General features: G+C 44.0%; 1 protein-coding gene across 1 annotated transcript; it reads left to right on the top strand.

The window, feature by feature from the left end:
- The first annotated feature begins 1,437 nt into the window (after positions 1-1,437).
- LOC144512337 (barrier-to-autointegration factor-like protein) lies at positions 1,438-9,741 on the top strand. Its single transcript, XM_078243021.1, has 3 exons — positions 1,438-1,517; positions 7,877-8,022; positions 9,338-9,741. The coding sequence occupies exons 2-3, from the start codon at positions 7,897-7,899 to the stop codon at positions 9,482-9,484; spliced, it is 273 nt and encodes a 90-aa protein (XP_078099147.1). The 5' UTR covers positions 1,438-1,517; positions 7,877-7,896; the 3' UTR covers positions 9,485-9,741.
- Positions 9,742-16,187: the final 6,446 nt, after the last annotated feature.

The following is a 16,187-nucleotide window of genomic DNA, read 5'->3' as shown; positions in this document are numbered from 1 at the left end:
GTATGTCGAAAAAAGTCATAGTATAGTATGTCGAAAAAAAGTCAAAAAAAGTCATAGTATAGTATGTCGAAAAAAAGTCATGAAAAGTATGTCGAAAAAAGTCATAGTATGGTAGTAATAAAAAAGTTATAGTATAATATGTCAAAAAGTCATAGTATAGTATGTTGAAAAGTCATAGTATAGTATGTCGAAAAAGTCATAGTATAGTATGTCGAAAAGTCATAGTATAGCATGTCGAAAAAGTCAAAAAGTCATAGTATAATATGTCAAAAAAGTAAAAAAGTCATAGTATAATATGTCAAAAAAGTCAAAAAGTCATAGTATAATATGTCAAAAAAGTCATAAAGTCATAGTATAATATGTCAAAAAGTCATAGTATAGTATGTCGAAATAGTCAAAAAGTTATAGTATAATATGTCAAAAAGTCATAGTATAGTATGTCAAAATAAGTCAAAAAGTTATAGTATAATATGTCAAAAAGTCATAGTATAGTATGTCGAAAAAGTCATAGTATAGTATGTCAAAAAGTCATAGTATAGTATGTCAAAAAGTCATAGTATAATATGTCAAAAAGTCATAGTATAGTAATTCCTCTACTATGAGACAGGAAGTCTCGTGGTTATGACCCAATCGTTAGCCTATTGTTATAAAAACGTCTGCTACGGAGCCATAACGTGAGCTACAAGGTAATGGAGCCTTTTATACATTGTCGTGTTTCTTTAGAAATAAACAACGGACAAATAGAGTCTTTAAACGCTTCAGATGTAAAGGTATTCTCTGTCAAAGTGACGTCAGAATGAATGGGAGTCAATGGGATGCTAACGGGATGCTAACGGGATGCTAACGGGAGCTGATGGCTTGGTAGCATCAGAATGGCGCCATAGGAGGTACTTAGGAGGAGAAGCTGACCCTCTTGGTTGCATCTCAGTAAGCTAGCAAGAGTAGGCTACACAACAGGCAACTTCCGTGTAGTTTACTTCAAAATAAAAGCATTTCCTGTGATGGTTCGCAGTAAAACTAAAGTACTGTAAATAAGGTTGTGTACCTTAAGCTGTAAATGAAGTACTGTAAATAATGTAAATAGTGAGTAATCACACTATAATTGAACATTTTCCTTTAAACTAAACAACATGAATTTCTTATTCAAGTGCTATAAACAAACATTGTACATTAATGCCGTACTTTTAATTGAGTATTTTCATTTTCTCCTACTTTTTATTATACTTTTTACTTATCTATTTTTTATAGCTTTAGTTACTTTGCAATACACTTGCATTAATTATACAAAATATGAATAATCTACGATGTATTAAAGTGGATAAAGAGGAGACTTTTTGATCCGGTGTTGATGTTATTTTGGTGAAAGTAACTCATCTTCATCACAAACCATCTTTGACTGCCTGCGTACTGACGTCACGCTCAGAGCGTCAGCCAACGCGTGTCGTATTCCGGGTTTCAGAATAAAAGGCCTTTTTCCTGCGGGTTCCTCGTGCAGTCTGCGGTGTTTTCGGAGGCAGGTGAGTCCCGCAGAGTCCTGCTGCTCCAGGTCACACGCACGTGCTCTGTCAGGGGGGGTGTATGGGGGTGTATGTGCGGGAAATACTGCGGGTGGGTTTAGTTTGGTGACGTTTAAACGGCTTGTTTATGTAGCGACAGTCTGTCTGATCCTCCAGCCCGTTAACGGTTAACGGTTAACGTGTGTGTGTGTGTGTGTGTGTGTGTGTGTGTGTGTGTGTGTGTGTGTTGTGTGTACGTTGTGTGTGTAGTGTGTGTGTGTTTGTGTGGTGTGTGTGTGTGTGTGTGTGTTGTGTGTACGTATGTAGTGTGTGTGTGTGTTTGTGGGTGTGTGTGTGTGTGTACATTGTGTGTGTTTATGTTGTGGTGTGTGTGTTTGTGTGGTGTGTGTATATGGTGTGTGTGTGTGTGTGTATGTATATAGTGTGTGTGTGTATATATATAGTGTGTGTATAGTGTGTGTGTGTATATATAGTGTGTGTGTGTATATATAGTGTGTGTGTGTGTGTGTGTGTATATATAGTGTGTGTATATATAGTGTGTGTGTGTGTGTGTATATATAGTGTGTGTGTAGTGTGTGTGTGTATATATAGTGTGTGTGTGTATATATAGTGTGTGTGTGTGTATATAGTGTGTATATATAGTGTGAGTGTATATATAGTGTGAGTGTGTATATAGTGTGTGTGTGTATATAGTGTGTGTGTGTGTGTATATAGTGTGTGTGTGTGTATATATAGTGTGTGTGTGTGTGTGTGTGTATATATAGTGTGTGTGTGTGTATATAGTGTGTGTGTGTGTGTGTGTGTGTGTATATATAGTGTGTGCATATATAGTGTGTGTGTGTGTATATATAGTGTGTATGTGTGTGTGTGTGTGTATATAGTGTGTGTGTGTGTGTGTATATATAGTGTGTGTGTATATATAGTGTGTGTGTGTATATAGTGTGTGTGTGTGTGTGTGTGTGTGTATATATAGTGTGTGTGTGTGTATATTGTGTGTGTGTGTGTGTGTGTGTGTGTGTGTGTGTGTATATAGTGTGTGTGTATATAGTGTGTGTGTGTGTATATAGTGTGTGTGTGTGTGTGTATATATAGTGTGTGTGTGTGTGTGTGTGTGTGTGTATATATAGTGTGTGTGTGTGTATATATAGTGTGTGTGTGTGTATATAGTGTGTGTGTGTGTATATAGTGTGTTTTAACAGCTGTGTAGATGACCGTTACCTTTAATCTTCGTGTTGTGTTCAGGTGAAATTTGAGCCGTTATCAAAATGTCTAAATCAGAAATATGAGTTTCTTTTTAACCAGATGACCCAAAAATAAAAAGTGTAAAAAAAAAAAGACAAATATTGAAAAAAGTGTAAAAAAAAAAGACAAATATTGAAAAAAGTGTAAAAATAAAAGATAAAAATTGAAAAAGTGTAAAAAAAAATAAAAAAATTATTGAAAGTGTAAAAAAAAAAAAGTCAAACAAGTCATACTATATGTTGAAAAAAAGTCATAGTATATATGTGTGTGTGTGTGTGTATGTATATATGTATATGTATATATATATATATACACACACACACACACACAGTCTACAGGCAAAACTAGGACAGAAATATATTGAAACTTGTGTCAAAAAGACAAAAATATTGAAAAAGTGTAAAAAAAAAAAGAAAAGACGAAAATATTGAAAAAGTGTAAAAAAAAAAGACGAAAAATGTGAAAGTGTAAAGAAAAAAGGGAAAAAAAGACAAATATTAAAGTTTAAAAAAAAAGACTAAAATATTGAAAAAAAGTAAAAAAAATGGGACAAATTATTTGGGAAAAAAGTGTTAATTATCTATTTTGACCTGAGAGAAGAAGAAGTGCAACACAAACTAACCTGTAGAAGCTGTAGAGTACCCCTGTACCTCTGAGTACATGGGATTTTAGGTCTACTTCTTTCAAGGGTTAGGGAAGGGGGGGTTGAGGGTGCTGCAGCTCCCCCTGCTGGCAGGAGCTGGACTTTATCATTTTTATTTTTTAAATAATTACTAATTCGCTGTCTGACATTATTTATATTTCATCACATAAGGAGGCATATAGGAGAACAGTATTATGGATAGGTTGGAATATAGCCTACTAAAAATGAACTGTTATAGCTGCTATAGAGGTCAAAGCAGCGAGCAGGCGAGCAGGCTGAGGCTAGTTCACTGGAACGTTAGTTGTGGAGAAGAATATGTCACCGAAAAGGATACAAGATTTATTTTTTTCGGCATAGTAATGCAGCTAAAATGATCAAGATTTCATCTGTAGATGTTACAGTTGTTTCCTCGTCCACCGCTGAAGCAAACTCTGTTGGGGCAGCTGAAGAGCCTGAGTCTGAAATAACGTTAGCAAGCAACTCGGCTAACGTTAGCAGCACCATTATAGCATCTAACGATAACGTTACAGAAGGATTTGAAAAGCCCCGTCAGCCAAACAACTTCAGTTATCCTGGAAGGAGGTTCGGGACAGAAACCTTTCAACGGTCTATTCAGCTGAGATGAGAATGAATGAGAAGCTGTTTCTTGTCTCGTGTCATTTGTCGTGTTAGCGTGTCATCTACTGGGCACAATTGGTATCCTGAAATACGGGAATATGATCAGCCTACTTCCTGTTCATGTGTGGAAAAGAACTACGGTTTACACGCTGGTTCAGTGTCTCCTGAAACGTTGGTTATTCTGCAAAAAGACCGAGTTGCTTTAAAGATAATCCCGTTCCCTGTGAGGTAGAGCTGGAAAATATATGGAGATGATATCGGGATATAAGACGACATATCTTAGATTTTGGATATCGTGATGGTGCGTAAGTGGTGTCTTTTCTTTTGTGTAACAGAAACTGCTGTGCCGTGGTTAGGACACATTTGCTGTGTGATAGGTGGAATAATCAAGCCTGCATTTACTCAAATGTATTTTCAGATCTAGGTAGAAGGTCAGAGTGATGCAAAGAGGCCCTATGCGTGAGAAGGTTGGATCTGATCCAGATGTTGGGTCTGAGAAAATAACATGTAAAGAGGCCCTGATGATCATATGTCCAGGAGTTGTTATGTATTCTGAAAGTCTATATCTGAATAACAACTTAGGTACAGTTCACCTATGACCTTTGGTGGGGCCTACAGGAGATCTGAGTCTAACGGAGTCTGGGAACCCCACAGTTGTTATGATGAGGTCATGAATAAGGGTTTCCTGGTGGGCGGCCCCAGGAAGTATAAAATGTATGTTCAATCCTAGGATCAGAGAGACTCTCTGGGTACATGCAGCTTGTGTGGGTACATATGGTTATCTACTATGTTCAATGTTGAATAAAGCTAGCCTGGTCCTACCAGACTCTGGTCCACTAGCCTGGTCCTACCAGACTCTGGTCCACTAGCCTGGTCCTACCAGACTCTAGTACACTAGCCTGGTCCTACCAGGCTCTGGTCCACTAGCCTGGTCCTACCAGACTCTGGTCCACTAGCCTGGTCCTACCAGACTCTGGTCCATTAGCTTGGTCCTACCAGACTCTGGTCCATTAGCCTGGTCCTACCAGACTCTAGTACACTAGCTTGGTCCTACCAGACTCTGGTCCATTAGCTTGGTCCTACCAGACTCTGGTCCACTAGCCTGGTCCTACCAGACTCTAGTACACTAGCTTGGTCCTACCAGACTCTGGTCCATTAGCTTGGTCCTACCAGACTCTGGTCCACTAGCCTGGTCCTACCAGACTCTGGTCCACTAGCCTGGTCCTACCAGACTCTAGTACACTAGCTTGGTCCTACCAGACTCTGGTCCATTAGCTTGGTCCTACCAGACTCTGGTCCATTAGCCTGGTCCTACCAGGCTCTAGTACATTAGCCTGGTCCTACCAGACTCTGGTACATTAGCCTGGTCCTACCAGGCTCTGTTCCACTAGCCTAGTCCTACCAGGCTCTGTTCCACTAGCCTGGTCCTACCAGACTCTGGTCCACTAGCCTGGTCCTACCAGACTCTGGTCCACTAGCCTGGTCCTACCAGACTCTGGTCCACTAGCCTGGTCCTACCAGACTCTGGTACTCTAGCCTGGTCCTACCAGACTCTGGTACTCTAGCCTGGTCCTACCAGACTCTGGTCCATTAGCCTGGTCCTACCAGACTCTGGTACATTAGCCTGGTCCTACCAGTCTCTGGTCCATTAGCCTGGTCCTACCAGGCTCTGTTCCACTAGCCTGGTCCTACCAGACTCTGTTCCACTAGCCTGGTCCTACCAGGCTCTGTTCCATTAGCCTGGTCCTACCAGGCTCTGGTCCACTAGCTTGGTCCTACCAGACTCTAGTACACTAGCTTGGTCCTACCAGACTCTGGTCCACTAGCCTGGTCCTACCAGACTCTGGTCCACTAGCCTGGTCCTACCAGACTGTAGTCCACTAGCCTGGTCCTACCAGACTCTGGTCCACTAGCCTGGTCCTACCAGACTCTAGTACACTAGCTTGGTCCTACCAGACTCTGGTACACTAGCCTGGTCCTACCAGACTCTGGTCCACTAGCCTGGTCCTACCAGACTCTGGTCCATTAGCCTGGTCCAACCAGACTCTGGTCCATTAGCCTGGTCCAACCAGACTCTGGTACTCTAGCCTGGTCCTACCAGACTCTGGTCCATTTCATTTGTCCAGAGAGTCTGGCCTCTCTCCATTGACAAGTGTTAACATCCTTGAAGGCGGGTCCTCTGTTGAAGTGTAAAACTATTGGATCTGCCCAGAGCCGCTCTGGATCTGCCGTAACCAATCGCTAATGTTTCGTCTTTAGCGATTGTGCAACAACAGGGGAGACTAACAACAACTATTGGCTTATATTTAGCATTAGCATTGCTAGCATTAGCCTTAGCCAACCCCTTCACCGCTAACGGAGCGAGCTGGAAAACCAAACTGTTCCCGAACCCGGTGGGGAGGAGGACCACAACATCACGGCCCCCAACACGACTCAGCAAAGGTTGTTCTTGCTCAGGCTTTAACTTCTGGATACTCAGCAGCGTTGCTGCCACAACGGACCGAATGGCTTCGCTCGCATCTTTCTGGCGCACGACCTCAACGTCATCGTTCTCAGCCACTCCCTCTGTTCGCTGATTGGACCGCCAAATCTTTGACCGGAGAAAACCCAAGACTATACCGCAAACCCAGACGGAGTACTGAAGGGAAATGAAAATTGAGAAGGAGGGCGGAGCCAGGCTAGAATAAAGCTGCATTTAATCTGAAATGATCGGACTCGTCATGTATGAAGTCTCCACCATCATTTCCAGTTAAGATTCCAGTAACACAGAAGTTAGGCTATTCAGAAATTGTTGGCGAGGTCATTGCAGTCTGAGTATTAGCATATCTTTTCAAGCCAAACCTCTCTGGTGTGGGTTTGACGATCAGAAAAGTAATTTACCTTAGCTATACTGAAACAGACTAACAGTGTTGGAAGTAACGGCGTTACTAACAGCGTTATTTCTTCGGTAACGGAGTAATCCAATTACTTTTCCCATCGTTGCAACGCCATTATCGTTACTGAGAATGTAAAGTGGCGCGTTACTACAATGTGGTTGAATGAGGTAGGCTTTGGCTGCACATCAGCTGCCTGGAGAGAGCCGGGGGGATGATGATTGGCTGGGTGGGAGGATGCCCTGCTCACGCTGTCTCTCTGCACGCTCTGACGACCACTAAACACAAGACGGCGACAATGGCGACCAGCCAGGGGAGATTCAAAGGTTAGCGTTCTCAAACTGGAAGTACCGGCACGACTTCTCGCTCATTGAAATGAAAGGCGAGAATGTTTATGTAACGTGCACGCTACGCCGAGGAAAAAATACTTCATCCACGTCTGCCTCAAGCAACTCCAATCTTATGAAGCCCCTCACGTCAACACATACACACATACACACACACACACATACACACATACACACATACACACATACATACATACATACATACATACATACATATGACCCTTGCTGCTGCTAACCCAAGCCCTGGTGCAGCTAGCGTGAGCTCCAGAGAAGGAGACGGAGCCGCTCGGTTAAACGAGCAACGCTGTACATCGTGTTTCTATTCTTCAGTTCATATAAACATCTTTGACGTTAAAGACGTTCTAGAACGTAAAAAATAACGTCGCAGTTTTACTATGTGGTAACTGAGTTACTAACTGAAATACTTTTTGGGAGAAGTAACTGTAACTGTACTGTTTTCTTGTTTTCTTGTCTTGTTGTCTTGTTTTCTTATCTTGTTTTATTGTCTTGTTTTCTTGTCTTTTTGTCTTGTTTTCTTATCTTTTTTTATTGTCTTGTTGTCTTGTTTTCTTGTTGTCTTGTCTTGTTTTCTTGTCTTTTTGTCTTGTTGTCTTGTTTTCTTGTTGTCTTGTCTAGTTGTAATATCCAGCAGCAGGATGTCGACCACGTCCCAGAAACACCGGGACTTCGTGGGCGAGCCGATGGGCGACAAAGAGGTGACGGCGCTGTCGGGAATCGGAGAGATTCTGGGGAAGAAGCTGGAGCAGCAGGGCTTCGACAAGGTGGACATTACATTACACTACACTACATTACACTACATTACACTACACTACATTACACTACATTACACTACACTACATTACACTACACTACATTACACTACATTACACTACACTACATTACATTACACTACACTACATTACACTACACTACATTACACTACATTACACTACACTACATTACACTACACTACATTACACTACACTACACTACACTACACTACACTACATTACACTACACTACATTACACTACACTACATTACACTACATTACACTACACTACATTACACTACATTACACTACACTACATTACACTACACTACATTACACTACATTACACTACACTACATTACACTACATTACACTACACTACATTACATTACACTACACTACATTACATTACACTACATTACACTACATTACATTACACTACATTACATTACACTACATTACATTACACTACATTACACTACATTACACTACATTACATTACACTACACTACATTACATTACATTACACTACATTACATTACACTACATTACACTACACTACACTACATTACACTACACTACACTACACTACATTACACTACATTACACTACACTACATTACACTACACTACATTACACTACATTACACTACATTACACTACACTACATTACACTACACTACACTACACTACATTACACTACACTACATTACACTACACTACACTACATTACATTACATTACATTACACTACATTACACTACATTACATTACATTACACTACACTACATTACACTACATTACATTACACTACATTACATTACACTACACTACATTACACTACATTACACTACATTACATTACATTACACTACATTACACTACACTACATTACACTACATTACATTACACTACACTACATTACACTACATTACATTACACTACACTAGTATGTGTGTTTAGTACGCAGTTCTTCATGTATTTCCGTGTGTTTAGTACGCAGTTCTTCATGTATTTCCGTGTGTTTAGTACGCAGTTCTTCATGTATTTCCGTGTGTTTAGTACGCAGTTCTTCATGTATTTCCGTGTGTTTTGAGTACGCAGTTCTTCATGTATTTCCGTGTGTTTAGTACGCAGTTCTTCTTGTATTTCCGTGTGTTTAGTACGCAGTTCTTCATGTATTTCCGTGTGTTTAGTACGCAGTTCTTCATGTATTTCCGTGTGTTTAGTACGCAGTTCTTCATGTATTTCCGTGTGTTTAGTACGCAGTTCTTCATGTATTTCCGTGTGTTTAGTACGCAGTTCTTCATGTATTTCTGTGTATTTCAGGCCTACGTGGTTCTGGGTCAGTTCCTGCTGCTGAAGAAAGACACTGAGATGTTCACCGATTGGCTGAAAGACGCCAGTGGCGCCAACTCGCGCCAGGCGGGAACCTGCGCTCAGTGTCTGAAGGAGTGGTGCGATGCCTTCCTCTGAGACGCCTCCTCTTCCTGTTCCTGTTCCTCCCCGGCTCGCACACTTCCTGTTTCTGGAGCGCCGATCCAAGCAGGTTACCGCTGTCTAACGGCGGTTGGGAAGCGTCTCCGATGGACTTTGGGCTTCCTGCGTGTTTCTCCCGTTTCTTTCGGGAACGTTTCCACAAAGCTTTGTGTTTGTCTGCGGAGGGTTTGGTGTGTTCAGGGTCTGTGGGAACTTTTAAGCTTGTGACACATTAAATCAACGTCTGCGTATTATTCTGGCCTCCGTGTGGAAACTTTCCTTCTCAGAATACTTCACCTGAAGGATGTTTTAGAGACCCAAAGAGATCGTAGTTCATTCAGTTTTTGGTTTATTTAGCACACGTTAAAGGAACAACGATAATACATAATTAGTAAGAGACGGCCAATAAAAAGGACATGCAAAGGAAACCCTCGGGGGGGTGGGGGGGGTTTGGCTTGTTGGGTTCAATTCAGTATTTATAGTATCAAATCATAACAGGAGTCTCTGAGTCTCTCAGGACACTGTCCAGACAGAGTAGGTCTAGACCACACTCTATAGTTTACAGAGACCCAACAGTTGTAGTGATTCCCCCAAGAGCATTTAGTGGGACAGTGGTGAGGAAAACTCCTTTTAGGGAGACACCTGGGACAGACCCGGGCTCTTGGTAGGCGGTGTCTGACGGTGCTGGTTGGGGGGGTGATGAACAGTGGCAATACTAGTCACAATAAAGATAATGGAACAGTGACTAGAAATAGTAGTTGTAGTGATTAATGGCATACCAGGGCACTACAGGATGTAGCAGGGCACAGTAGGACGTAGCAGGGCACAGTAGGGCATAGCAGGACGTAGCAGGGCACAGTAGGGCGTAGCAGGACATAGCAGGGCGTAGCAGGACGTAGCAGGATGCAGCAGGACGTAGCAGGACATAGCAGGGCACAGTAGGACGTAGCAGGGCGTAGCAGGATGCAGCAGGACACAGCAGGGCGTAGCAGGACGCAGCAGGACGTAGCAGGGCGTAGCAGGACGTAGCAGGACGTAGCAGGGCACAGTAGGACGTAGCAGGGCACAGTAGGGCGTAGCAGGACGTAGCAGGGTGTAGCAGGATGCAGCAGGACATAGCAGGGCGTAGCAGGATACAGCAGCAGGACATAGCAGGGCGTAGCAGGACGTAGCAGGGCACAGTAGGACGTAGCAGGGCGTAGCAGGATGCAGCAGGACATAGCAGGGCACAGTAGGACGTAGCAGGGCATAGCAGGGCGTAGCAGGATGCGGAGGCGGACCACGGCAACAGCAGCAACCGTGATTTAGGTTCCACCCTAATCCAAGGAAAACAAGAAAACATAAGTCTGAACATAAGACGCGTTATGAACCCACGCAACTTGTAGGAAAGACCCGCCCTACAGTAGCATTCACACACTCCTATTGGTCAGGCGTGCATGCTTACGTAAGGTAACATAACCCGAGTGTTCAGGTCCTATCCCCCGACCAATCGGCTAGCCTAACCATAACTTCTCAACGTCAATGCCTAACCCCAACCAATCGGGCTGCTCGGTAGGGCGGGGCTTGCCTAGAAGTTACGTGGGGTCCATAATAACGCAGTCTAGGACTGCACGATATGAGGAATATCACGATAACGGTATTACTCGCCATACATAAACATATCTTAAAGTGTACTCCGTTCTGTATTTCTGCTGCTTTCAGTATTCTTCTACAATACAACACATTGCTTGTTGTATTTAAAACTTCCTTTTGTGGACAAATTGAACATTACATTAGATATAAAATGCAGCACTAAATAAAGAGACAGTTACATTTTAAAGTGCTGTTGTCTTCTGATATTTTCTTTCAGCTAACACAAAAAAATCAGTTTTGTGTCGCGATAAGAGATGTTGAAATTAGTCAAATAATGGATGCATTGAATCGTGGACGTGGACGATAATCGGCCGGGCCATAATCTATTATTTCTGTTTATAATTTAATGGAGGGGGGTCAAACTCAACTTCCCAGAGGGCCACACTGGGAAAGGAGAATCGCATCAAGGGCCAGACATGCAGAGTTCATTTTCATGCTTTTATTTTGAAAAACTCATATCTTTGACTGTGTTAGTCCATGTCTCATATAGTGATGGCCAAATGAAGCTTAACGAAGCTTCATGAACCCTTTTCTTTATTTTCTGAGCCCACTAGATGGCGCTCTTGGTTTAAAGAAAAAGGCTCAAGGAATGGTAACTCAGTGTGGTCAGAGAGCGCCATCTAGTGGGCTCGGATAACGAAGAATATGGTTCATGAAGCGTCGTTAAGCTTCATTTGGCCATCACTAGTCCCATATGGTCTTCTCACTTACAGTTTGGTCCACATAACGCCCTAAAAAAGTCAGCAAATAGTTCCTTAGAAATCTTAGAATTTAGCAAATCAAGCAAAACAAAGATTACATTTTAACATTTAACATCACAGCGACCTGTTTCCCGGCTTTAATTTCGGAAATCAATCAGGGCTTTTAAGCTGGAGGCAGCCTTCCTCGATTGGCCGGTCAGTGGTGGCATGCCGCACCAATCAGCTTCCTCCTCCAGGAACTGGGCGGGACTTCCTTTGTCCAATGAATCTTCAGCATGGGATGCCACAGCCTGCTTTGCAGCTCACATATCACACTGTTAAACACATGAGGGTGCCGACGGCAGCCGTAACACAAACTCTAACTCTCGCTTCTGGGGGGATTTCTGGGAGTCCCAAAGTGTGGTGTAGTTTCCGTTTGAAGAACGGTTTCCTGTCTTTTTGTTTTGGTGCACAACTAGGCAAGCCAAAACCAAAACCTGCCAGGGGCCGGGTGAGTTTGACACGTGATTTAATGCATGCCTAATAACCTTTCTGTTTATTATTATATCAATAGAACAGCTGATTCCCAAACATCTCAACGGCCGTGTACAGCCCAAAAGAAGTCTCTCTTTACACATCTTTCCAAAACAAACTGACAGTTTCATGTAACTTGAATACTTTCCACCAGTGCTTTCTAGCTTAAGTAAATGTTTAGTAAAGTACCTCAAACTTGTACTTTAGTACATGTACTTAGTTACTTCCCATCACATTGACATGTGTAGTTCATTAATGTGCTTCTATTTAACGAATGAGTACAATATCTTAGATGTATTACTGCATGTCTCATTTCGTCTTCTCTCTTACATAAAAAATGCTGAGAAGAAAGCGACAAAAACATTGAAAGAAGTGACAAAAAAAAAACTTAAAAATGTGTAAAAAAACATTTAGTAAAAAAAAGGGATCAAAACCTGCCAGGGGCCGGGTGAGTTTGACACGTGTGTGTTGACATATTCTGGTATGTTTTGCACATTCAGGAAGTGCCGTGTGCTCGGTGCTGTAGGTTTAATATCCAGTTTATTTAGTATTACAGCTCTGCAGAATGTTGTTGAAGCTTGAAAAGCTATGAATTAAATACCCTATATGGCTTTAATAGAGAAATGTATTTGACACATCGAGACGCATCAGCTATGATCTAGATCTCATCGAGAAGCTATACCTGTACCATCCGAGACACGTGGCAGTATCGGGCGCATCCGAGCGCATCGAGACGCATCCAGACGACTATCGATGACGCATCGTGACGCATCGTGGCGCTTGTCGAGACGCATCGTGACCTGCAGTGGCGCACCGTAACGCATCCTGGCCTTGCTCGAGGCAGCGTGAGCGCATCGAGCGCGCTATGCTCGAGGCGCGTCGTGCATCGAGGCGCATCGTGACGCTACGAGACGCATCGTGGCGCTTGTCAGGGGCTATCGTCGACGCATCGAGGCGCATAGGCGCATCTGGGACGATCGAGCGCGTCTGACGACGCTGACGCATCGAGCGCATCGTGGCGCTATCGTGACGCATGGCGCATCTGAGCTCGCATCGAGACGCATCGAGACGCATCGTGACGCATCGTGCGAGCGCATCGAGACGCATCGAGATGCCGTATCGAGACGCATCGAGACGCATCAGATGCCGCATCCTGGCCGTCGAGCGCATCCAGACGCATCACTGACGCATCGAGACGCATCGTGACGCATCGTGACGCATCGAGACGCATCGAGACGCATCGAGACATATCGTGACGCACCGTGACGCACCGTGACGCATCGAGACGCATCGTGACGCATCGAGACATATCGTGACGCATCGTGACGCATCGTGACGCATCGAGACGCATCGTGACGCACCGTGACGCATCGTGACGCATCGTGACGCATCCTGACGCATCCTGACGCATCGAGACGCATCGAGGCGCATCGGGACGCATCGTGGCATCGTCGAGACGCATCCTGACGCATCGAGACGCATCGAGGCGCATCGTGGCGCATGTCGTGACGCATCGAGACGCATCGAGACGCATCGAGATGCCGTGATCGAGACGCATCGAGACGCATCAAGATGCAGCATCCTGACGCATCGTGACGCATCCTGACGCATCCTGACGCATCGAGACGCATCGTGACGCATCGTGACGCATCGAGACGCATCGAGACGCATCGTGACGCATCGAGACGCATCGAGACGCATCGTGACGCATCGTGACGCATCGTGACGCATCGTGACGCATCGAGACGCATCGAGATGCGCATCGTGACGCATCGAGACGCATCGTGACGCATCGAGACGCATCGTGACGCATCCTGAGACGCATCGCTGACGCATCGAGACGCATCGAGATGACCGCGTGATCCTGACGCATCGTGACGCATCGAGACGCATCGTGACGCATCGTGGCGCATCGATGGCGCATCGTGACGCATCGAGATGCCGCGATCGGATGACGCGATCGCATCGAGGCTGTCGTGGCCTTATCGAGACGCATCCTGACGCATCGACGACGCATCGAGACGCATCGAGACGCATCGAGACGCATCGAGACGCATCGTGACGCATCGAGACGCATCATGACGCATCGAGACGCATCCTGACGATCGGGACGCATCCTGACGCATCCTGACGCATCGAGACGCATCGAGGAGACGCATCGAGACGCATCGAGACGCATCGTGACGCATCGTGACGCATCGTGACGCATCCTGACGCATCGTGACGCATCGAGACGCATTGAGATGCCGCATGGTGACGCATGGTGACGCATCGAGACGCATTGAGATGCCGCATGGTGACGCATCGAGATGCCGCATGGTGACGCATGGTGACGCATCGAGACGCATCGAGACGCATGGTGACGCATCGAGACGCATGGTGACGCATCGTGACGCATCGAGATGCCGCATCGTGACGCATCGAGACGCATGGTGACGCATCGAGACGCATTGAGATGCCGCATGGTGACGCATGGTGACACATCGAGACGCATTGAGATGCTGCATGGTGACGCATCGAGACGCATCCTGACGCATCGTGACGCATCCTGACGCATCGAGATGCCGCATGGTGATGCCGCATGGTGACGCATCGAGACGCATGGTGACGCATGGTGACGCATCGAGATGCCGCATGGTGACACATCGAGATGCCGCATGGTGACGCATGGTGACGCATCGAGATATCGAATCGAAGACGTGATAATCGTAATTGAATCAGGAGATCACACCTCTAGACGCGTTACATCGCAGCCACGGTTCAACTTTAACTTTTTCGTCCCCCAGCCAAACGGATAGTGAACGTTCACATTCCACCAGCCACTCAGAAGATCACCATTGGTTTTTTTGGCTGGTGAGTGAAGCAAATCTAGCAGCCAGTTGCATATTTTACCAGCATTTGGCTGGTGGACGGTGCTAGTTTTGAACCCTGATCGCAGCCTTTTGCGATGTGTATATTGCGCCAGTTGATATTGAGATGATGATAAAAAAAATGATATATTGTGCAGCCCTAACGCAGTCTGACACGTGTGTCAAACTGCAGTAAATGAGTCACTTTTTCCGACGTTTCCAACTCCAAGATGACTGTCTCGTCATCCGTGGTGTTGGAGACGTTTATCAAACGTTGACCTGTGTGGTTCATTAACATGCTTCTATTTAATGAAAAAGTACAATATATTAGACTGTATTACTGCGTGTCTCATTTAGTCTTCTCTCTGACATAAAGAAATGCTGAAAAAAGCAACAAGAACATTGAAAAAAAGTGACTGAAGTGCCAGAAAAAATGTTTTTAAAAAAAGTGGAAAAATTTTGTAAAAAAAGGGAAATAAAATGCTGAAAAAAGTGACCTAAAGATGCTGTTTTTTTAAATGACAAAAACGTGGAAAGAAGTGAAAATAAAACGTCAAAGAAAATGTCGAAGACAGTGATTTAAATGACAAAGTGTAAAAATAAAAGTACCATATCTTTGACAGTATTACTGCATGTATTTAATCTGTTTTAATAATCTGAATCTGTAACTACAGCTGTCAGATAAATGTAGTGGAGTAAATGGTACAAGAACATGGGATTACTCAGAGTACAAGTACCTCAAATTCCAGTACTTAGTTATATTCCACCTCGATTTTCAGAATAAAGTGAAGTAAACCAGTTACTTCACTTTATTGTGAAAATCTAGGCTGATTGTTGACAATAACCTTTTATTATTAGGAGTTAAAAAACTGAAGCTACACTTCCTGTCACTACTTCACAATAAAAGCCTTCCAGCGGTTTGCAAATCAACACCTTCCTAAAATAATGGCCTAAGTCATTTTTTGACAAAAATGATTTTCTTGCCTAAATCATCTCCTCATGGTG

The sequence above is a fragment of the Sander vitreus genome, chromosome 23 (assembly GCF_031162955.1).
Source record: "Sander vitreus isolate 19-12246 chromosome 23, sanVit1, whole genome shotgun sequence".
NCBI lineage: Eukaryota > Metazoa > Chordata > Actinopteri > Perciformes > Percidae > Sander > Sander vitreus.
This window is presented reverse-complemented; position numbering and strand designations above follow the sequence as displayed.